Raw genomic sequence first — 23,586 nt, forward strand, 5'->3', positions numbered from 1 at the left:
TTTTTACAAAACTCTTTCTTTTTTATCATTGAACAAGCGAATATAATTATATACTGATACCGATGACCGAATATAATTATGCACTGAATATATATACTTATATACGTACATATACATAATCTTTTCCCCTCTTTTCCTCATACACTAACCCTGTACAAGGACCTGGTTTGTTTATTTATATGGAGGAAATATGCATAAATCATAATACATTTTTTGGTGTAATACTACAAAGGTGATATATTACTATAAATAGGTTAATTACCATAGTACTATTTCTTGTTTGCTGTCCTTGAACTCTATTTTTCATTAATACTTTCATCATTTTGATATTTCATTTAAGAGGCTTAGATATAAATATTATAACCAAAACTTAAAATGACATTTATACATTATAATTTGTAAGTTTGAAGAAATTACAGTTTTCCACATCAAATCAAACTTAAAATTCAGAAAGAAAAGGCATTATGACTAGAAATTATTTAATTGTTAATTTGAGACTGTAATTGATTTTTTTTTTTTTTATCTTTATAGATTTCTACAATTCTACAAATTCCCAAACAATGGCTAGTGGGCAAGAGCCTAAGTGGCAGAAAGATGCAGCAGATCAGAATTTTGATTATATGTTCAAACTCCTCATAATAGGTCTGTAAATCTTACAACTATCTTAAAATTAAATTTTCTTCATAAATTATTATTTAATATTGTATACAGATTTTTTTGTCAGCCAAAAAATAAATAAGATTCTAATCAATAAAGTGTAGTTGTTTCATTGTTCATTATGTACTGCTAAAAGAGAACGATAATGTAATAGACGTTATTAATTTAGTGCTTTTATATATAATTTATGAAAAATGATTAATGAATTAAAATTTAATAGGGAATAATTGCATTAATAAAAATCAAAAGGGTATATATCATAAAATGTATTGTTGAAACATTGCGAATTTATATTTAAGACTTTTACGATAGGAAATAATTATTTAGTCATTTATTAAATCCTCTCTATTTTACCTCTAAAATAATGAAATAAACATATTGACAATATTTTTTTAGGACTGTTTTTGTTTTATTTCAATGTTAACATGAGTATAAAATATGATTATAGTTCAGCTTTAAAAATCCATAATTTTACCTTCTAAGTTACTATAGTAATTCCTATTGACCTTTTAAATATCTGGCTGTATCATATAAAATTTCAGGTTTGATTGCAACATTAATAGATAACAACATTAATAAAAGAATTGACCGAGCATTTGCATATCCCTCATTAGGTTTATACAATTATTTAAACTTCTGAAAAGTACTTTAATTTCCATCTTAAAATGTTTAAGGAAGAAAAATTAGTTTTTAGTTAAACTTTAGATTTACAGAATTTTGTAATTTTTACTTTAAAAATGAGGAAATATTTAGTGGTTGTTTATGATGAACTGGGAGTGCTGGATGTGACTAATGATACATATTTTAAAAAAGAAAATGACATTTGAGTATAATTTAGGTACAATTTATTGTAATAATTATTATGTTTATAAAACACTTAGTAAAAATAGGGCTAAGAATGGAACAAGGAACAGCCAATGATGACTATAACTGGGAAAGAGACTGGAAAGAATTTTTAATTTTATAATAAACAATCATGAAACATTAGGGGATGCATTAAAGTGTAGAGTCATTAATCTAAATCAACAGTCAAAAATAAAATATTTATTCAGTTTTACATTACATAAAAATTCTCTTTATTATCTTAATTTTTTCAAAACTAACTTATTTTGTTTTCACAACATAGTTTTGAATGTATGAAGTCTCTTATACTAACAATATTTGACTAACTAGCTTAGCATTATTGTTGTAGGAAACAGGTTTTATTATTTGATTTGTAAATAAAACATTAGATAGCGACAATATGACACTGCTTCGAACAAAGGAACATGCTTGTTCGTGTGCACAGTATGTCGTGGCATCTATTAACAGGAATATATACTCTTTGTCTCTGTTTTTAAAATCCTCCATAAATTCCACTACAATTATATATTATAGTATATCATTGCTGTAGTAACTAAATAATTGATCGATCACCAGTAAATTAAGACTAGCATAAATATAGTTTCTGAATAAAGTTGTATTTTGATAGAATATTTATGTTCACTAAAAGCAACATCTACTGGGATAAAATTTAGAATAATACACTAACTATTAATAATAATTATCATGCGAAACTACAATTGATAAAAAAAAAATTAAATTCCTGAATTTCATTACTTGTAATTAAAAAAAAATGTCTCCAACTGTTGAAATTCTATTCAGAACTATTTTTTTTCAGTAAATCGATATGTGTAAAAACAAAATTGTTTTCCTCTCTATCCGGTCAGTTTAGTCATATCCCAGTACTTTTAATTATTGTATCAGTTAATATGACAGCCTCTGAATTCCAGTGGTTTAGTTTTACTTACTTATGGAAACAGACATACTGGGAAGCATGGGGAATTGGAAATAATTTTGGAAGTAGGGATTGAGGTTTGATTTTGAAATTTTTAACTGAGTGATTAAACAGTTAATCAACACTGGCTAAGTTTTTATAAAATAAGAAATATTTGTACTTTGTTGTTATAGCCTTAGTTATCTTTCTAAATTCTGCTTAAAAGAATTCTGTTAAACAATATATATAAATTGTGTGAAGTATCACATTTAACTGAGAGTAAGAGGACTAAACTTTAATTGCTACTTAGTTTATAGAATAAACAAAAATATCATTTATTATTATCAAATCTTTTTAAAAATATATTCCAATTCTATATATCCATTTCCACTGTTTATAGGCAATTCCAGTGTTGGAAAAACATCTTTTCTCTTCCGATATGCAGATGATTCTTTTACTTCAGCATTTGTTTCAACTGTAGGAATAGATTTTAAAGTTAAAACAGTTTTTCGGCATGACAAACGAGTCAAACTTCAGATATGGGTAAGCTATTAAGAATCTATCTATTATATTAACCTTAATCTGTAAATAGAACACACTTTAAAAAAAAATAGTAATTAAAAACATTGTTATAAAGATTCTGAAAATATAAATAATACAGATATCAAATTGTAAAAATTTAAGTATTCATTTTATTGATAAGTAAAATTGAATGGCTAGGAGCAAGAATGTGACAAGCCACAATTTTTTGTAAAATGTTCCTTTATTTCTCTATAAATTTTTTTTATAATGTTACTTTGTCTAACTCTATAATGCCAACTTATTTGCCCAAAATAATTAAATGAACTATATAAAACATTCAGTAACCATCGTAGAATTTTTATAAACTACTCTACTGGAAAATTTAAATCATGTCACTTATCATGTTCCTCCCATAAGATCTTTAATTTATTTATGGGGTTCCAGTTATATAAAATCAAAATATTCAATGTCTAATAGATTTATTACAGTTAAATAATAAACTGTAAATTTAAACACTGTTTAAACTGTATTTGTAAACAGGATACTGCAGGACAAGAAAGATACCGAACAATAACAACTGCTTATTATCGTGGAGCTATGGGTTTCATCCTCATGTATGATATTACAAATGAAGAATCATTTAATAGTGTTCAGGACTGGTATGTTACTTCACTAAACATAATTTTAAGATAAAATAATGAATTGATATTTATATTTTTTAAATTAAAAAATAAAGAATTATATTGATTTGTATTTTTTGATTATTGCTGGTCAGTATAAGTAATATGTTCAATTTATCTTTCACACTTAAACTTAAGGGTTTATATTCTTGATAGAAAAGTTTCAGCAAAGTACAAGATTTTCAAGTTGAGCATTTTTTGGCATACATCTTGTAGAAACTATAAAAAAAAAACACCGAAAATAGATATGGTAGGTCTTGCTCCTCAAAAAAGGCGCTCAACCAAGGAATAGTTTATGATTAATTTCTCTCATATAAATTAGTTACAATTTTTTTTAAAAATACTAAAATTTTTCACTTACACCAATACAGGATCAAAATATCAGATACAAGTCGCTAAACTAGGTAATATTAAATATGAATATCTTTTTTTTAAAATATTTTATATGGCCTATGGCTAAAACTCGTACATGCTGAATAGATCAGTTATAGATGAAATGGTTTAAGAAGCAAGGAAAAATTATTAAGAATTATATAAAAATTATATATTTGGTAAGTTTTACATGGTAACTTGTCTTAATGGTTTTCTAAGCTACATCACATATTTATTTATAAATATACATATGTACAACATTAATCAGCAAAACTGCTCCTCTTACCTATAAAGGTGAAACAAAATGTATAAGTTTTTTAGAAAATGTCATTTGATATTTTAATATTAAAGGATTTAAAATAATAAAAAAATAATATCTTATGAAAAATTTATACAATACACACAAAACATATAAAACAGAAACTTTTAAAATATATTCACTCAGCATACAAAAAAGAAACCTGCACGAGTTTTAAATATCAGAACTAACAAAAAAAAAAATTATAAATATGAATCAAGACTGAAACAACCCGTATTAAAATCATTATCATTACAAGATTTTTTATTTAAAACATAAATAAACCTCTAATATTTCACTGAAATAATAAATACATTAGGTAATAAAAAAGAAAATATCAATTACGCCTTCTGGATAGATCTTGTCGTATGAATCATAATAGCTCTAACAAAATATGCTTAGAATGCACATTGCAAGATAGGGAAAATTTAGTTATTTACTTATAAAACTTAATATTTAAGTTATAATTGTAATTAGTTGATTAAGTTACGTTATAAAAGTTATAAATGATTTCGAGAGGTAATAAAGACATTTTATAAGTAGATAATTTTATTTGGCACTGGAAATGAAATGATTATATTTGCTAAGTGATAAACCATTTTCTTTATTTCCACAGGGTTACCCAAATAAAAACATATTCATGGGACAATGCTCAAGTTATCTTGGTAGGCAACAAGTGCGACATGGAAGATGAAAGGGTAATATCATTCGAAAGAGGAAAACAGCTAGCAGAGACCCTGGGGATTGAATTCTTTGAAACTTCCGCAAAAGAAAACATTCATGTTAAGGTAATATAATTTGATTTTCATAATATTATTACGGTAATATAAAAGGATTTTAAAAATTATTTTGCGTTTATAGCAATCAAAAATAATTTTAATGAACATTCATTGATTAACTTTACACATTCAATGTTTAAACCATGATTGTATACCAATATGATTATCATCTAATTATTATGTTTGATTATTTGCAGGCTGTTTTCGAAAGACTTGTAGACATTATTTGTGATAAAATGTCTGAGTCTTTAGATTCCGATCCTAATCTACTGACAGGTGCAAAAGGAACCAGACTGACTGAGCAACCGCAAGGCCAAAGCAACCCAAACTGCAACTGCTAGGGTCGCCTAATTTCGCGCCTCCACTGGACGTGTGCACAAATCCCATTTGCCTCGCCCTCTTTCTTCAACCATCTGTTTTCTTTCAATGCAATTACTTGTTTACAATCAATTCTTAAGTCATGTTATAACAAATGTTATTAACATGACAAAGGGCCGAGGGGATCCCTCATTTTTCCATTGTTTCGGGAGACACATATCAACGGTCGGGAAGAAGGGGCACAGAACAGAAACGCTGGAATGCTAATAAAGTGTATTCACTATCAGATGTTGACTCGGGTAGAATGGTACATATTGGAAATCCATATTTAATGGATTTTTCTCTTTTAATATATCTGACTTCAACTATATCAAACATACTAGATTACAGATCAAATAGGTTTTATTATAATATTTCTGTAATTATATGTTAAAATAGATAATTCTGTAAATAAAAAAAAAATTTTTTCTTCTGCCTTCTATCTCAATCTTCTATTAACCATATGTTTCAAACAACACTCACTATAAAATTCTACCTACAATGAAAGAACTCAGTTTAAACCTAAAAATTAATCTTTTCACCATTTCAGACTATATCAAACTTCTTTAATGACTAATCAATAATTTATACTTATTTACTTTTTGGCTCTATACCAATATTAAATTTGTTCAATGTTTCTACTAGAACACTCAATAAGCTGTTTTAAGGTTATAATAATATGAATTAAGTATCTGTTTAAATATAAAAGTTATGATAAGTTCCTATTTATGTATGTGATAGTGAATATGCATTTAATGTTTTTTTTTCTTTTTCCTTTTCATTATTGGAAGGACCAGCGATTTAGACAATAAGAAATGAACTCTGTATACCTCCCGGCCGTAACTTGAGTTTACTCCCATTTCTTTTTAGATGTAATCTGTAAACTGTGAACTGTAATCTTTAGTCTTTTTGTGGGCTTATGTACTTTGTTCAGTCAGTTTGCTATAAATTAAAGATCTAGATCATCTCTTCAAATTTCAATCAACAAATGATTCATTTTATAAAAAGTTTTTTTTTTTTATCTTCAGATCTTAAATTATATACTTCTAACAATTTGAAAAATAAGATTTCTTTGATGCTTGTATTACTTCCAATACAACATTTTACTATTATTTAAATATCAATTTTTTTCATGATCTTTATTTATAGCTCACTGTTAGTCTTCATGTATTTTTTAGTTCCTCAGTTTTTGCAAGAGGGTTTCTATAAAGTTATTGTATGTGGTACTTTTCTGGATTTTTTAAAGAAGATATTAAAGTATGTAATAATCTATAAATTTATAACAAGTATGAGAATTTAAAAACCATAAAGAACAAAAATAACTACTTTATGAACAAAGTGTAACAATGTATTTTATTTACATAGTATGCTCACAATTGACAAAGTGAAACTATTTTAATTTTATTTATTTTTTTTATATATCAGATGTTAAGTAATGAGGGGGTGACATCATTTTTTATGTTTGTTAATAAATATATTGTTTACTATATGTATTTGTTGAAGTACCAAAAAAAATTTATGTAATTAATTAATAGTTAAAAATCATTAAAAAAAAGATGTAATAAAGCCAATAGTTGTTGTTAATTTGTGACTCTTCTTTGTTTCTTTTGTATATATGCAAATATATGTTTTGTTTATAACACTAATGTACACTTTATAGGAACTCTAATAATATATATGTATGTACACAAGAATGTATAAATAAGTATGCAAAGGTACTAGATTGCTTAGAGCTTATATCAATATCAGCTGGGAAACACTAATGTATATTGTAAATATTAAGAATACATAAAAGTGTTTTGTTGAAATTGTTTTAAATGATGAAGAGTCGAATTACATTCAAGTATGAAAAAGTGAAAAAAAAAAAAAAAAAAAAAAATGAAATGAAGTTGTCTGACCAATACGAGTTGTGAAATTAGGACTTTCTAGCAGTCCAGAGCTTATTGGTACATCCTTTTTTCTTTCATTCATTTTTTAAAAGTAGTAAATAATTTTTGAATGTTGTTAGATTTGGGACATAACTCTTGTACAATCTCATAACTCTGCATTTAATATTAAGGAAATAAACAGTATTCATCTTTATGGCAGAATGCTAACTTGCTTCATGTTGACCTCTTTCTATACGTAAAATGGGCTGCGCTCACAATCATTGTCTAATCTTTAACTGTTATGAATCTCCCTCTTTTTCACAGTGAGGTGACATAAAGAGGTTCTTAAAAACACAACAATTATTTTTCAATTAATTAATTTGGTATGATTTAAGTTCTATATCTTTAGCCTATAAATTTATTACTAGTAAATAACACTGTTTCTAATATTGAATTCTGAAAGAATTGTATTAATATTATTAAGTCAATTTCAGCAGATCCTCTTTTTGACATCTCCACTTTTATTTTCAAGTATATTAACTTTTTTGAAATTTACATTAAAAGAAATATAAACAATGAAAATGTGTGTTAATAAGATTGTAATTAATATTACAAAAGGAACTTAAATATTGATGATGTGTTAAATGTTAGTGAATAGATGACATTAATAGAGACTTCCTACTGTAACAACACCTAGTATTTTTTTCTCTTGATGATAACACAAGAGGGAGTGTATATGTTGCTAAAAACAAAATAAATATGTTTCTAAACAAAATATGATCATTATCCTTTAAAAAAATACTTAAATAAGTAATGTATATTTCATTTATATATTCAGATTATGCTCATATCTGTTGAACGTTATTTCAATTTCAACAAAAATGCAAAATATGCAATATAAAATCGAGGAGTAGGTAGATAAACCTTTACAGAATTGAAACTTATCTGATTACTATTCAATACCAAATAATATCTAATAAAAATTTTCTTAACAGGCAAGTCTATGAAGTTCTCATGGACAAACCATGACTCAGCTGCGGTTTGCACTCGAGCACTTTTCAATGTTGGTAGGAAATGCTTTAGATATAATTGGTGAAAATGATGAACTGGTTAAGAAATGTTATAGATACTTATCAGAGGCACAAGTGTTTTGGGCACAACTAACATTTTTATATATTTAGTTATAACTTATACCAATAAAAGTAGTGTTAGATTCATTTATGCCAAAGCACTAGTGCATATAAATATTTATGGATTCAAGAGCAAAAAATGAAATTTTATTTTTTATACTTCACCCATTATAAAATAACATCCTAACATATTTTGTTTATAATGTGAATATATGTTGTAATTCAGAATAACTTAAATTTTTACTTTAGGTAAAAATGAATTAGGGTAGGTCTTAACTGACTTGTTTTCTCTCTCTCTCTCAATATATATATATATATATATATTCATCCAATAAAAATATTCAGAACCATTTAGAGGCTGACTAAAAACATCTAATAACACATTACTTGCCTTTATTTATAAAGGCAAGGATAAAATTCAAATGATCTTCAAAACTTGAAGAATCTTCAGATATATATCATAAAAAAAATAAAATAAATGTGCATAATAAATTTAATATTAATGAATAAACTTACGTCACAAACATCATGTCCTAACAGGAGTAGTCAATCGTAAATTTTTCGATGGAATACTGCAACAAAAGTAAAAAGTTATTTTATTTATAGAAATTCTTAAAAACATTAGAAAAAGTATCCTTAAGCAACTAATACTCCATTTAGCTTCAATATTTACTGTGTCCTCATTTCTTATGAGATAGGTGTTGGTATCAAACCTACGGGTTTGGTAACCTCATGCTTTTTATAATGTTGAATTTAAGTATTTTTTCAGATGGGAGCTCTGATTACTTACAAAAAAAAAAGTACTTCTTTTTTTCATCTAGGCTTGTTACTTACCAGACATACAAACCATTTTGTGAGACATTACTATTTATACTAGGGGACTTCAAAATGTGTATGAATCCTCTACAAGATTTGTTAAAACAGTAATTATATGGAAAAAGGTATTAAGAAAAAGCAAGTAACATTTTGGGTTTTTTGTAGATGTTTTTGCAAATATTGTTGACCCAGTCTCATAGATTTTCAGAATTTTCCAACATATGTACGAAACTGGAAGGAAATTTAAATTTATTTAACACGAGTAATAACTCAAAATAATCAATAATAACAATGTTTTGAATAATATGCACTTGAGAGTTAACAAGAAAAATCTGAAAGAGGTGTTTTTTCTTAGCGTTTCTTTTTCAAGATGGTTGGAATGCCACAACCAGTGGAAAGTCCAAAACTTAGATTTTTCACAGTACAAACAACATACATCAATCATCCAATTTATCCAACTTTTGTTAGCCAACCCCCTATTGTTGAGCTATCTCTTCTGGGTTAATAGGGGTAAGGAGAGGTCTAATAATTCTGAGTTTTGAAGTAGATGGACCTCATGGACTTATGGGTATTGTAACTCCTCATAGGACTTGGGAGCCATAGAATAGCTTCAATGCCACTGAAAGAACTGCACTGGAGGTTCCAGAAAATTGATGAGCACATAATCATGATCGACCTTCAGGGTGAAATTGCTTTGGGAATCGAAAAAAACTATCCAGACTATATCATAATTTAATTGATTTTTTTAGATGTCTATATAAGAAACGGTAACCCGATTTCGTTTCCAATGTAGGAATCTCCGTTTAGATCAATGTGTTTAATTTTCTAAGCACAATGTTTGGTAATTGGACATTATTTTGTTGGGAGAAATGAGTGTCAGTGTAGATGTGTCCATAGTCCATAAGCAATGTAGGGTGTGGTGCAGGCAAAATCACTGTGCCTACGAAATGGTTTTGCCTGAGATAGGGACAGGAAAGGGCGTACCCATTATCAAATCTGGGGGGGGGCAAGCCATAGTCGTTCGGGAGGTAACATTCGAATGGGTTAATAGACTCTATACTTTAGAACTTCGGGTATGGGGATGGAAAAGATGTGTGGATGAAGCACCATGTTTGAGAGCAGCAGAGTTAGGGCTTGGGTGAATCCCTGGGTTGAACTTCACCCTTAGCAATAAAAGCAATTTTTAGAAAATATCAGGTCGTGGTGGTTCATGCAAAGAATGAAAGGTCAGAGAAAGAAATCAGGAGGCGTGAAGTCGGGATTGATATTTTTTTTTTATGATGTCAGGGATTCACGTTTTGTCAAGGAGGTCGAAGGTTCTGGTTAGACGTTTAGGGTTGGATTTTGCTCAAGATTAATAGGTCCTGGTTTTTCGACTTCAGAAAATTTCTGATTTACAAAAAAATCGTATCACTGCTTTGACCAGTGAATCTTCATACTGGTATGTTTCCATAAAACGACGGAATGGGAACTGACGATCGCTCTCGGCCATTGGCAATGTATTGTTCAGGTGAAAGACAATGTACATAATTGCAGAGAATAGACTAAATAGTGACATAAGTAATAGAGCGAATAACCTGATGAACAAATTAACTAAGTTTTCTACCTGAACTTAATAGTTAACAAAGTAAAAGTGCTTTTGAACAGCAACAACAATAGATTAAAGAACTCAGTAAAAAGTGAACTCAGATAAATATTTCACAGTTGAAGATCTTAGCTAACAAAAGTTACTTAATAATGTTTATTCTTTCCTTAAGCAATACATATCGAATCTACAGACCAAAACTAAAGAAAAAACAGTACGATTTAAATAAGACGATTCATGTATTTTGACAAAGTTAGCAATGACTTTAATGAAGCAACGTTTCATTATGAGCAACATGACATATGTTAATTTTTTGAAAATATTCAAATACAACCTGTCAAATATTTAACTGGAAATAATGCTCAATTGACATTTTTTTTTTTTAAATTATTGTCTAGTAAGGTAACTGTGAGGTTATAAAGTTTACGTTGTTGAAATGGATACAAAAGTGGCCCTTGCTCAGTCAGATGTGTTTCGCGATACTCCTGTTAGACTATTGGGATATGCAAATGAATTAGGAGAAGCTTTTCGTTCCGTTGTGAACGTAAAGTGGGTATGGCTTAGCTATGGAATAGCAACAGCGTATGTTTTTGCTGACACTGGATATAAAACAGTTGCCATTAGGAAACAAACATTTTCTTCTGAGAAAGAAAGGAACATTAGATCCTTAAAAGAAGGAGTTGATGTTCTCACTTGGCAAACGCTTGCTTCTGTCGTTATACCAGGATTTACTATAAACAGGATATGTGCTACTGCCAATTACTTTTTCTCAAGATCTGTAATTAAAAGACATGCTAAATGGCTAACTGTAGCTGTTGGTCTTACTTCTATTCCCTTTATCATTAAGCCTATTGATGAATTTGTTGATTACTTTATGGATAAGACAGTGAGACCCATGTTGAAGATTGAAAGTCCGCAACAGCAGCATGAAAAGTTGAGTTCTGAAGGGACAATACGAAATTAACATTGTTTCAATAAAGTCACCAGAGAAAGGAGGAGTAATAAAATTGCTTAAATTAAGTTTAGTACATTATCAGGGCAAGTGAATAATATATTTTATCTACCACTCTAGTATTGTAATTGATCTTAATATTTGATCATTTGAGGTGCTCAAGGGATCGACAATCAATTCCCTGTTTGTTGGAGTCCTCTTGGGTATTGAGGAACTTATATATTTTCCTATTACATTGAGAATAGGTCCCTAAAACATCAATTTGTTCATTCCCTGAGAATAAGCTTTTATGAGGCATATGCTATTGCAATACAATAGAAATAGCCAATTTTAAATTATTTAACTTTTAATTAGTTTATTCATAATATTAGGGCCCAATGATAGTATGACAATTAGTCATATTTTGTAACATGATTTTTTTTATTATTTCAGTATTCAGAATATTTTATAAAATGCTTGTAGATCATAGTTATTATTCATAAAATATGATAATAGTTCCATTTAATTCAAGACATATTAACAAACTAGTCAGGACTAATAAAGTAGAGTATTAGTAGAGAGTCAAAGAAAGTTATGCGAATAGATCTGTGTCCTAGATGCTATAATTTTAATTTATAATTAAAAAAAAGACTAAGTGTAGAACTGAAAAAGTAAAAAATTTAGTAATTACTGACTTTAGCTTTGATAAGGAGTGGAGGTGACTAGTTGAAAAGTTTGTTTATATGGGTTTAATGTCCATATCCCCTTCTTGTAGAGGTACCCAATCCTTTCTAGGTTGAGTGGAAAGTTTGAGATTCACTCAGTTGTTTCTATGCAAGGTAACTTTGAACCCACTACAGTAAAAGTTGGAATGAGAGCTGTGAGTGAAATGAAACTGATGCAGCTTATAACTCAAGACTGGTAAGGTGACACCTTTACAAACTACATCACCATGGTCCCTTGTTGAAAAGAATGATAATTACCTGTGTTCAAACTTTTTGTGCCTTCTGCCAAACTCTAAGGCATATTCGCAACTGCCATTTTTAATATCAGTATTTTGAGTAAATTGAGCCATTATTAATTGTTCAAAGAAAGTTAGAGGACCAATTCTCTTTCTATATTTTAGTCGTTATATATGATATAATATATTCCCTTATATATTGATATATATTTCTATCTTAACTTCATTGTTGCTCTATTGGTTGGTTTTGATAGCTTTTTTCTTTTCTATTTTTATTAAAAAACAAAAAACAATTTTTATGGATTAAATACAGTCTTGCATTAATTTAGAGATGTATTTAATGTTTTGCTAAAATGGTCATATTTTTTAACATTTAAATTAAGTTTATCCATCTTTCAATCCTTTGTAACCTTTCATAAGAACAAATAATGCTGTCTTCTCATAAAAATGTACCTGATTTTATTAATTGAATAAAAAAAAAAATGTTAATATTTTTCTTTTTTTATCCCATTAAGGTAAGAAGATTACCTAAATATATTTATTTAAATTCATTTCCCACCATTGAAATATACCAGTTGATTGTTTATCCGATTGTTAAGGAGGGATGAAGTTTTAATTTAGTGTTAATTAGTTATCTGTATTTATTCTTTTATGTATTCTGCTTTAATGATCCATTAAGAAAATAAATGTTATTACTTGATCTTGAGATAAACTGTGGCTCCATTTCAATTATTACTTTAGTTTCATGAAATTCTCTTTGGCAGATTTACAAATAGAAAATATCAGTAGATGCACAGCAATGAGATATTTCCTAGCAACAAAATTTTGAATAAAATATTGATTTACAAGCTGAATTAAAAAAAATTATGAATTCATTCCTGAAATCAGGGGACTATGTCCGATTTATTTTTACAAGGTTTCAGAATTAAAAAATTCTGTTTAATATAAATTTCTTAAAATAACATTAGACACCCTTTCTAGACTTTGCCATGTTCTGGGGCGAAGCAATGACAATAAATGTTTGTTCTTTAAAGTATTATATTAAATTACTTACTCGGTTTCGTCTGACCAAGTAACATGCCGTGGTTGAAAATCATGTCTCAAAGATATTGTATCAGAAAATTCTTTCTGCCGGCGATGAACTACAACACATCCAACAGCCAAAAGGCAACATTGTAAAAGTATCCAAAAAAGACCAATTAAAGCTGCTGTGAGAAAACTTGTACAAATTTCTCTGGATTTTTCAGTTTTATCATCAATTGATCCTAAAAAATTAAAATAATGTTGAAATATTTTACTTGGAACAATAATTGACATTTTATTTTGCTAAGAAAGTTGAATCTTAATGAAATGTCTATCACTGATTTTATTTAGTCAATGGAAAAAATTAGCATATTATGTTGAGTCATTTTTCTTACCAAGGGAAGCTTGTAACAAATTTGTTGGGTTTGGTTCACTGTAATCTGAATGCACGACTATAGCGAGTTGTAATGGGACCTCTTGAAAACCACTGAGAGCGGTGGCTGATCTTTTTTTTCTCCCATAAGAGATTATTTCATTACCACAATCTGCCTAAAAAAGATATATATTCGTGCAATTAAAAATAAAACTAATGATAAATACTTTAAAAAATATTTGAGCATTGTTTATATTAGTATTGAGTTTAATAGAGTATACTGTAAGATTATTAAAATAAGAATAAAGGCGATAAAATTGAATTTTATTTTGGTTATTTAAAGATAAGAATAAATCACTAACAGGTTTGCAGATAGTTGGGCAGAAGGTTAGGACTAAGCTGAGAGCAAGAACTGGTGAAGAAGGAAATCTAAAAGCCTTAAACTCAGCAGACAACGTCTGCGGGCCAGCGATGGTAAGTGGTGGGAAAAGTGAAACTGAAGGGGGACATCCTCTTGAATCCAGCAGCAATAAAGAATCAGTATGGGTTCCAGAAGAAGCAATTAAATGTCCAGCTCTTACCATACTGCTATCTAGAACAAACAAAATTAATCATAACTTAACATCATTAATTGTGGAAATATTATTAAACACAATCAAGTTGGTAGGGGAGTGTGGTCTAGGAAAGAATATTCCAGATTATGTCTCACATTCAGAGGCGTAAGTAAGCACTCCCCTGTTTTCTTTACATACTAGTGGCATGAGAGATCGCTCACCTCCTTACATCTTATTTATTTTAAATAAATAATTACAAGTTTATTTGAATAAATCACAATTATTTTCTGTTGGCTTGTATCCCATTAATCGAGTTTACTTGCAAAGGTCAACATACTCATTCAATTTTTGAAACGAGTAACCTCTGGCCCAATGTTCAATGTAGTTTGAAATTCTTCATGCATGTATTTTGTTTTTGCTTTATTTTCAAATCAATAGAGGTTATTCCAATAATTTCTATATCATCTGCGAAGACCAAAATTATTGTAGATCATCTTAATGTTGTTCGTCGGCACCATCTTTAGTAGTATTCCAATTTCAAAAAGATCTTGAAACATTTATTCCTTTCTATTACGTTATGTTATACACCTTCCGAATAACTACTATGCATTATTCTGTAGGGATTTTCTCTGTCTTCCACACATCCATTATAATATAACAGAATTTTACTAATTATTCTGCTTGCTTAAAAAATTTCTATCTGGTAAGCAGTTCCACTGTTTCATAGATGTCTATATTATAGGGTTCTAATTCTGCTGGGGCCATATCTATTTTTTGTTTATTTGGTGGCACATAATTTAGGATCAATATTAACATTAACACAGCAAAGTTTCACCATTATTTGTCCAGAACTTATATTCTGACGTGATATGATCTCTTCCGTTTTCTCTACAGGGATATATTGTCGGTTTGAACGGTTGTAGGCTACTTCTGATTTTCTGTTAAAATTTTATCACTTCATTATTTTTCCTGAGGTTTCCATTTGTTAGTGTCCCAGCTTCCATTATCTTGTTTTCATGTGGTGTGTGCATTTTCCTTTCCTTTTTCTGGACCTGTATTCCTCCTCTAATCTTAAGTATCTGTGATGTAACTTTGCGAAGAAGTTCTTCTTTGAACCAACCAATGGCTCTCTTTAGCATTCTTCATTGAATTACCACATTTCTGGTTTGGTTTATAGCATCCAAGCACAGCAACCACTATCTCTTTCATGGTTTCTTTATACTATAACTATAGTTGAATCATATCATAAGCCTGATAGGTTTTTAAATATGGTGTTCATATTTTCAGAGTTGCCTGACCTCTAAGATCCTAATGCTTTTCAGTGTTGATTGTTGGCCATGTGGGACGTTGACTTCCAATTTCTGAGATCCTCATTCTGATCTTGAATATTATGATGTGATTAGTAGTCAGAATCAACATTTACCTCTCTATATGCAAGTTTATACTTCCATGATTATGATCTTGTTTTACTAAGTCCTGAAGAAAATTCACTACTTAGGTTGAAACTTTGGTACTCATCAAAAATAAGGTTACTGTAACAGTATGTTTTCTTCCCTTAGAGAGTACAACCAAACCAACTTCTCAATTAGATTAATATATATTTGTTTTAATATAATCGGTTGGTTTCAATAAAACCAAATTTTTTTTCAATCCAAAACAATTAAATACTGATATTTGGAATGATTTAGTTTAAAAGGGTTTTAAAAATTACATGAACTAAACTAGAAGTATACTGTTACATTGTTCAATTGTGTTTTCTGTTTTTTTATATATAATCAAAGCATTTTATTTATTTTGTTATCAATGAAAGTCCTGATAGGTGGAGCAAATTACCTTTATCTGGAATCCTTGTGGACTTATTAAAACTTTACAACTTTCATTCTAGTTCGGTAGGAATCATGCTTTGATAAGTTTGAAAAGATAAATTAAATCAAAAATATTTTAAGCTGTCAATAAAGTGAGACGAATCTTCATTAAAAATAAGGTAAACTAAGGCAAAGCTCAATGCAAGAAATCCATTTCATAGAATATACATCTACAAAGATAATTAATTAAATAAAGTAGCAAAACCCTGAATGGTGCATCCTAGAGAATATGCTATGGTATAAGAAATTAAACAGTATTAAATTTTGTGTTGAATGAGTTCATTATATGTTAATTTGGTGAAGTGGTATGGTCTCTTAAATGGTGTTTTTTCCTTATTCCAACAGCTGATTTTTAAAGTCAACATACAACCAGAACAGGTGGTTTACAACCATACCACTTCACCAAATTATTACACTATGGTACTCATTTAACGCATAATTTAAAGTTATTTAATTTGTTTAATTATAACTTCTTCAATCAATAAGATCCACTGTTTAGGACTTATAGGTGAATAACGGAAAAAAGACCTATTCAAACAAAAATTTCTAATTCCTAACTTGATGAAATTAACTAGTTATTTATTAAAAGTTTTAGGACCGCCAGAAACACTTTTCCAAGTTATTTTTGAATTAATATGTAGTATTATACCTCAGTTTTGGCAAAATTTGAAAATAACTTTTGTTTTTTGGCTTGTGATAGCTTACAGTTTAAGACATACTACTTAACCAAATTACTATGTTATAGGGTTGAGATCTATTCTCTTATAATCAAATAGCTCTGATTTATTTAAGTACACCATAAAGATATTTACTTACTGTATGGTGGACTGACTTCAATTTTCAATAAAATAGGATCTCCTAATTGAATTTCTTTGGGCTCTTTTCCAGTTTTAGGGTCAATAACCGATATCTTCGCTTTTGCCTTACCAATAGCTCCTTCATGTTCTATACTTGATCCTGTTATTTCAGTCTGTATTCTGCAAAGTTATTTAATATTACATAAGTAATTTACTGATCATATTACAAGTATTTTAAAATTACTTACTTCAATTGAATCTTATGCCGTTATGTAATCTAACTAGATTAAATTACCATGCAATTGATGTTCGTGTGTCGATTTTTAGTGAGCGAAATAGATACAATTAATATTAATACTGCACAGAAAATAATTGAACCTGGAGTTAAATCAAGGAAATGATCAGAGACTCAAATGAAACGCGATGGTGATTTAATTGTTAAAAAGCTTACTTTACTAAACAAGATAATTGATAATTTAACCAAAAAAAAGTTAATAATTGTGTTTCATTCCTCATGCATGATGATTTTGAATAACCTGGATGGACTAAGCAGTAGTATTGTTGAACTGATCTGAGCAGTGCCTCTCTTCATAAAGCATTCCCTTACACCCTTCTCCCAGTGTTGGGGACTTCCCTTGAGCTGTTTCCCATTAACGTTAGCCTCTTAATGCATCCTAGTTAGAAGATAGGTCTTCATTCTTAAAATGTTTCTAAACCGTCTTTGATAGTTTTCTCCTACTATACATCCTGTTGGTTTGTCTCTAAGGTTCAATTGTATGATTGTATTAAAGATGTAGTTTCTATTTGTTTTTCCTGATAAATCTCATTGTGAAGCTTTTACTTCATATCCAGACTGACTAGGATTCGGAAGTGTAGGTTAATATCGAAAGGAACTATATACAAGTTTGTATCCTTAAATAAATACTTGAATGTTTCAACATCAAAATTGAAAGCCTAAATTCAATTTCATAAGATTATTCAATTTTTAAATCTGAAAATATTAATCGGGAAACAACAGAGCAATAGAGGATGTTAAATTAGTTTAAAATAAAATGCAAAATTAGTCATGCCTGTATTACACAACAGTCTGTTAGTAACATAATAATTAATGTATCATAATATATACCCTGGTTCTAAAACTGAAAACCCTGTAGTGAGTGTTAAATTATCTTTAACTTCCTTGCGTGGTAAATAGCAATTAACTTTGATGATGCTATCTGATGCAGTCTGTATCAGTTGGTGCTTCTGAACTACTATCACAGCTGATGCCATCGTCCTGAAATAAGGCCATTTATTTTCTTTTTATCAATTTAAAATCTTTGATTTGAAGTGGGTTTTAACAGCATAATTCCATTAATTTCATTATGTATTCTTATACTAAGCAAAGTATTGGCAACCTGTTAATTTTTCCAACAGAAAAGGCGAGATGGGCATTACATTTTGCGGTATCATTGGCTGATAAACTCATTTTAAGTACGGTAATGTTTTGTCCTCTGCCCTGGACGAAGCAAGTGTCTGAATGACCCTGTGCATACAGCATTCCTTCAAATTTAGGAGAATTAAGTGTCACTGTCAGTGAAGTTTCATCACAGTCCACTGTTACTAAAAACAAAATATAAAATATTAACATTTTCTAATACCTTGTTTGAAACTCGTATTATTATTCAATTATAATAAATTACATCCATTAAGTACTAACACTCAATTAATAATTTCAATATATTAAACCTGGGCAGAATAGCCTGAAAATTTTAACAGTATATGTAAGGTTGTGAAATTATATTTTAAGATATGCTAATTTATATGTTATAATATTTTTTTTAAATTGATAATAATAATCTATAGGAAAAGCTGTAATTTAATAGATTGTGCAAGATGATGGCCAAATTTGCCAAAACATTGGTCATTTGAAGTAATTAATAAAGAGTGTTAGGACTTTATGGATGTAATTGATCTTAATCTTAATATTTTCAAAAAAATGTGCAAATGAAATAACAATTTTGGACATAAAACTTTTTTTTTATTACAAAATTATAATGCATTTACCACATTTCAGACTTAGACATAACCTAAGAGTATTCTTTAAAATCGATATATCTCCGTTTCCTAATTTTGTCTTACTTAAAAAACCTAAAATGTGGTTGCAATACAGACTGCCTAAGTCATCAATGAATTGACCAGAGACCTTAGAATTTGGAGGGCTTATTAGGTAACTATCTCTTGAAAAATAAAAAAGAACTGAATTTAAGATGATCAAATGCTCATGATCACTCAAATATTTCTTTTTAAGTTTAAATTGGAGTAAAAATAAAATTAATCTTGTAACTAACACCATATTAGTTTTTGAAAATATCATTTTTAATGATTTAAAATAATGTTTACATTACCTCTTATAAGTACTGAACATATTTCTTTCAAACTTACAATTGACACACGGTATAGCCTCCACATAAATCGCATCTTGAGTCGGTGTAAGTGAGGGAAGTATGACTGGCGAGAAGTGGGCAGTATCTGAGTGGAGTAAGCACTGGTGTTGCTTGTTGAGGAAGGAGAAGGCTCTGCACCGAAAATAGGTCTCATTCTGGCATTTATCTTTGCACTACAAAAAGAAATGTGTGTGAACCCGTAATGTTCATAATTAGTTACATAAGTTATAACAGTAAGTATAACCAAAAAAATTATTAATATTTATCTTATTACCTCATCTAAAGTTATATTGCCGGTCACCAGGTCAGACCTTATGGAAGTTTGATTTATTACAGGTTCATGCCAGCATTTGTTTCCTTCACTGTCTGAAAATGAAACAAAATCCATGTCAATTTATTTTTTACTATACAACCATTGAACACAATTCGATGTTAGTTTGATATTAATATTTAATAAAACAAAATAAAATAATAAAACTGAAATGTAGAATTATTGATAAAATATGGAATTATTCTAATGTAAAGATAAGTTCATTAAAACATTATTAACTATGCGTTTAGAGGTTTACTACTATTAATCTTGTGTAATAAAGGAATTACACATCTGTTTGAGAAGAAGCTACATTCTCCTTAAGAACTGTAAATAAAAACAGAAACCCATTCATCCAAATTCAGGGACTTTTTTTATTTATACATTATTACATAATTATTTCAGTTGTAACTTGAGGTGGTTGATAAAGAAAGGTTCTGCCTGGTGAAAGTAGATAAAAGTATCCCAGAATTAGTATTGAAAAGCTGTTGTTTTTTCACTGGTTTTTCATTTTTTTTTTTTTTTCTAATCACTGTCAGAACGATTTCAAAATGCTCCCATAAGTAATGGATCTCCTGCACTTGGGGCCACCCTACAACATTTATAACAATGCTCTCAGTTGCTATTTTTTGAAAAAAAAAAATGGGGAAAACATTTATGTAGGGTGTTCAGTAGGACAAACTAAGTTCATAGGGAACCAATTTGTTTAAGATATATTGACACTCTCGAAATTTTTAATTTTTTATAAGTGTCAGCGTTTGAAATTTTTGAAAAATATGGTTCTGTGGTGACAACGCTGCTATACTGTAACTACTTAAGAGCTATTTTAGCGCGACCTAGGAGCTAGGACGTGAACTGTGGTTATCAGATAAACGTATATTAACATATTGATTGGGGGTGCGGTCAGCAAAGAACAACATAAATAAACAAAAAAATATTCATTTATGCTGACGTTTCGACCTGAGTTTCAGGCCTGTAATATATATTTAATTAATATAAATACTTCAATTTTACACATGCGATACAGTGGTTCCCAATGCCCTAGGTGAATGCCACTTTCCTACAGACTTTAACCGCTTTAAGGATAGTTGTGGCAACATTTTTTAGTTTGGAAGGAGTGTCGCGAATTTTTTTTAGCCCAATAATGGTGCCGCAAAAAAAAGGTAAGAACCACTGATGTAATATTCCTAAAAATATTATTTAAATCAATAAAGATTACTAATTAATAATAGAATCTTCTGATTCACTAAAAACTAATGCCTCATATTTAGCTTCTCTCGATGGCTCTGTTAAGCCCACAGAGCAATCGTAGCAGTTGCTAAATAAGTCAGTTGACTGCACCCACCTAACGGATTCACCACCTTAGGTAACAGTGAGTGATAATACCAACTAACGGATGTATTATAATAATATTTCTGCTAATATCAAGCTGTATTGTTACTCTGGATCTCTTCCTAAACCTTTCAGGGCAAAACCAAAGACGAGTATACTCCTCGGCCGTCTCTGTCCTTTCGCTAGGATGGACAGATAATACCTGTAGAATTGACTACCCTCTCGACTGCAAGTAAATATCTTTAGGATTTCCCATTTCCTATACGACCTTAAGCGAATACCTTACTGAGAGGAGTTTCCATCTTCCTGTTAATTCTCTTCCAGTCCAGTTTACCTTATCAATATGAACATGCATCATCGAGGCCTTCTGATGTTACAGTACCTCACCTCATTAAAGGATGTTAGAACAAACAACACAAAGAACTTCGACTATTGTAGAGCCCGACGTGACCTCAAGCAGTGATAATAAGGAGCCGATCTCGATCAGGTATTTATGTTATCTACAAATCAGTTTTGACGATAAGTGTCGAGCTTTAAAGATGATGGGAGAAATAGAACAGAATACTAGCTGACTAAATGTAAAGATGCCACAGCAGAATTCATCGCAGTTCAACCTCTACCAGGAACTTTTGTTACGGAACCACGCTCAATGAAAAGCAAACCCAATGTCAAGGAGATGTCGCCAGCAAATCCGTCAACTTAAAAGCTAAAATTCGGACACCACTCATGATTTCAGCAGCTCATGGCTACCATTAATCAAGACGTGCTACTTCAAGTATAAGACTCAAAACTAATCCACTAGATTCCCTCCTAGAAATGTTCAAAGCTCATTCCCACTACCCCCGCCTTTCATCAAGGACAAAACCACAGCCCAGTCAAAAAATAGTGAATAAATCTCGGCTATATGAAGCTTTCAAATTAACATATGCAATTACATTTTGCCTGAAAATGTCTATTTTCGAATTTCCATCTTTATTAACAGCCATAAAGAAGATTTTTGTGCATAAAAACAGTTTTGTTAAATCTTGCAGGTATAACCTTGTTACAGTCCTTCAATTGGAGGAATCTTGTGGAAGGGATCAGAACTCATTAAAGGTAGTTAAATAAAAAAATATCAAATTTATCTGAAATGATTGATATGCGAGATTAACCGTGCCATAAAAAAGTCGTTTTACATAAATAACTTTCCCAAACAGCATCGAACGCTAAATCTATAAAATCATTCCTAATAGAATCGCCCCGTTCAAGTTTCGGTACATTCTTCAGTACATCACAGACTTAAAATCTTACTGTAGAAAAGTCGATTCATAAATTTAAGTACATTACTTAGCATCTGCCAACCTCACCTGCGCAATGGTTCTCAATATAGAAGGAATCCTCATGGACCGTAGGTATGAAGGACTCTGGGTCAGTCCACTTGCTCCTGGAACTGAGAGCACACCTTCCTGTTGAAGGGTGGTAGTTGACCGAGAGGCATGGCGCACTTTCGTTGTTCTCGATGCATAATTGGGAGCAGTGCCATCTACAAACAGATTGATATTACAAAAGAGCCGAATAATACTAAAAAGATAAATGGTTACTATGTTACCAAGATACAATTAACAAGATTTTATTTCTTTTTCAATACGTAATATGAAGAATATTATAAATGATGCAATCAATTTCGCAATAAATAAATTGTTAAATGTAATAAATATGTATAATACATACAAAACTTAATGAAAATTTAAAAACTTGCGATCGGCTGCTCAACTATGTTGATTTGCTAATACATAGTACAACGTACTAATCAGTCAGGCAATAGATAATATTTAAAGGGATGGGATAGAATTAGTTGTGACTAGTCGAATACATTGTTTTGTTTTTTTTCTCTTTTCGACTGGGTTAGTAGAGTTGACAGTACCCAGCCAAGGTCTAATACAAGTGATGATGTAGGATTCCCAGTGAGTCCATAATAATGGTTTCCGCCATGCTCTGAAACTAGTTCATCTCAACACCGAGTCACTCTAAAAAAAATTACTGGTTGTAAGATGGATGGTTCCTCTACTTCCAAACCAAAGCCCTTTTACCAAAAATTGCCTTTCGCCAAATTTCTCTCTATACTTTTCCTGTTTGTAAGGAATACGTTTTGTAAATGTCCTCTTTCTCTGCCTGTATCTTGACACTCTGATCCTGTTCATTCGTTTTAAATCTT

General features: G+C 29.8%; 3 protein-coding genes across 4 annotated transcripts in view; 2 read left to right on the forward strand and 1 right to left on the reverse strand.

Moving 5' to 3' along the window:
• Positions 1 to 7,327, forward strand: part of Rab3 (RAS oncogene family member Rab3) — an 8,849-nt gene extending 1,522 nt beyond the window's left edge. For both annotated transcript variants that reach the window (XM_014426196.2, XM_067051209.1), the window contains exons 2-6: positions 532 to 642; positions 2,814 to 2,956; positions 3,476 to 3,594; positions 4,902 to 5,073; positions 5,262 to 7,327. In XM_014426196.2, the coding sequence (XP_014281682.1) occupies positions 561 to 642; positions 2,814 to 2,956; positions 3,476 to 3,594; positions 4,902 to 5,073; positions 5,262 to 5,405 (660 nt within the window). In that variant the 5' untranslated portion in view covers positions 532 to 560 and the 3' untranslated portion in view covers positions 5,406 to 7,327. The remainder of the gene's footprint in view (positions 1 to 531; positions 643 to 2,813; positions 2,957 to 3,475; positions 3,595 to 4,901; positions 5,074 to 5,261) is intronic.
• Positions 4,145 to 23,586, reverse strand: part of LOC106684239 (uncharacterized) — a gene marked incomplete in the record, with an annotated part of 128,089 nt that continues 108,647 nt past the window's right edge. Inside the window, 11 exon segments of the mRNA XM_067051208.1 lie at positions 4,145 to 4,273; positions 8,936 to 8,991; positions 13,767 to 13,977; positions 14,131 to 14,284; positions 14,471 to 14,700; positions 17,344 to 17,504; positions 18,451 to 18,600; positions 18,722 to 18,926; positions 19,749 to 19,923; positions 20,025 to 20,116; positions 22,739 to 22,914. Coding sequence (XP_066907309.1) covers positions 8,946 to 8,991; positions 13,767 to 13,977; positions 14,131 to 14,284; positions 14,471 to 14,700; positions 17,344 to 17,504; positions 18,451 to 18,600; positions 18,722 to 18,926; positions 19,749 to 19,923; positions 20,025 to 20,116; positions 22,739 to 22,914 — 1,600 coding nt within the window.
• Positions 11,163 to 11,815, forward strand: LOC106684241 (mitochondrial fission process protein 1). Its single transcript, XM_014426197.2, has one exon. The coding sequence runs from the start codon at positions 11,257 to 11,259 to the stop codon at positions 11,782 to 11,784; it is 528 nt and encodes a 175-aa protein (XP_014281683.1). The 5' UTR covers positions 11,163 to 11,256; the 3' UTR covers positions 11,785 to 11,815.

This window comes from Halyomorpha halys, unplaced genomic scaffold, assembly GCF_000696795.3.
Source record: "Halyomorpha halys isolate HHAL.00 unplaced genomic scaffold, Hhal_1.1 Scaffold559.1, whole genome shotgun sequence".
Taxonomy (NCBI): domain Eukaryota; kingdom Metazoa; phylum Arthropoda; class Insecta; order Hemiptera; family Pentatomidae; genus Halyomorpha; species Halyomorpha halys.

Excerpts from the sequence above, each read along its gene's own strand:
- LOC106684241 (XM_014426197.2), top strand. The coding sequence starts at position 11,257 with ATGGATACAAAAGTGGCCCTTGCTCAGTCAGATGTGTTTCGCGATACT.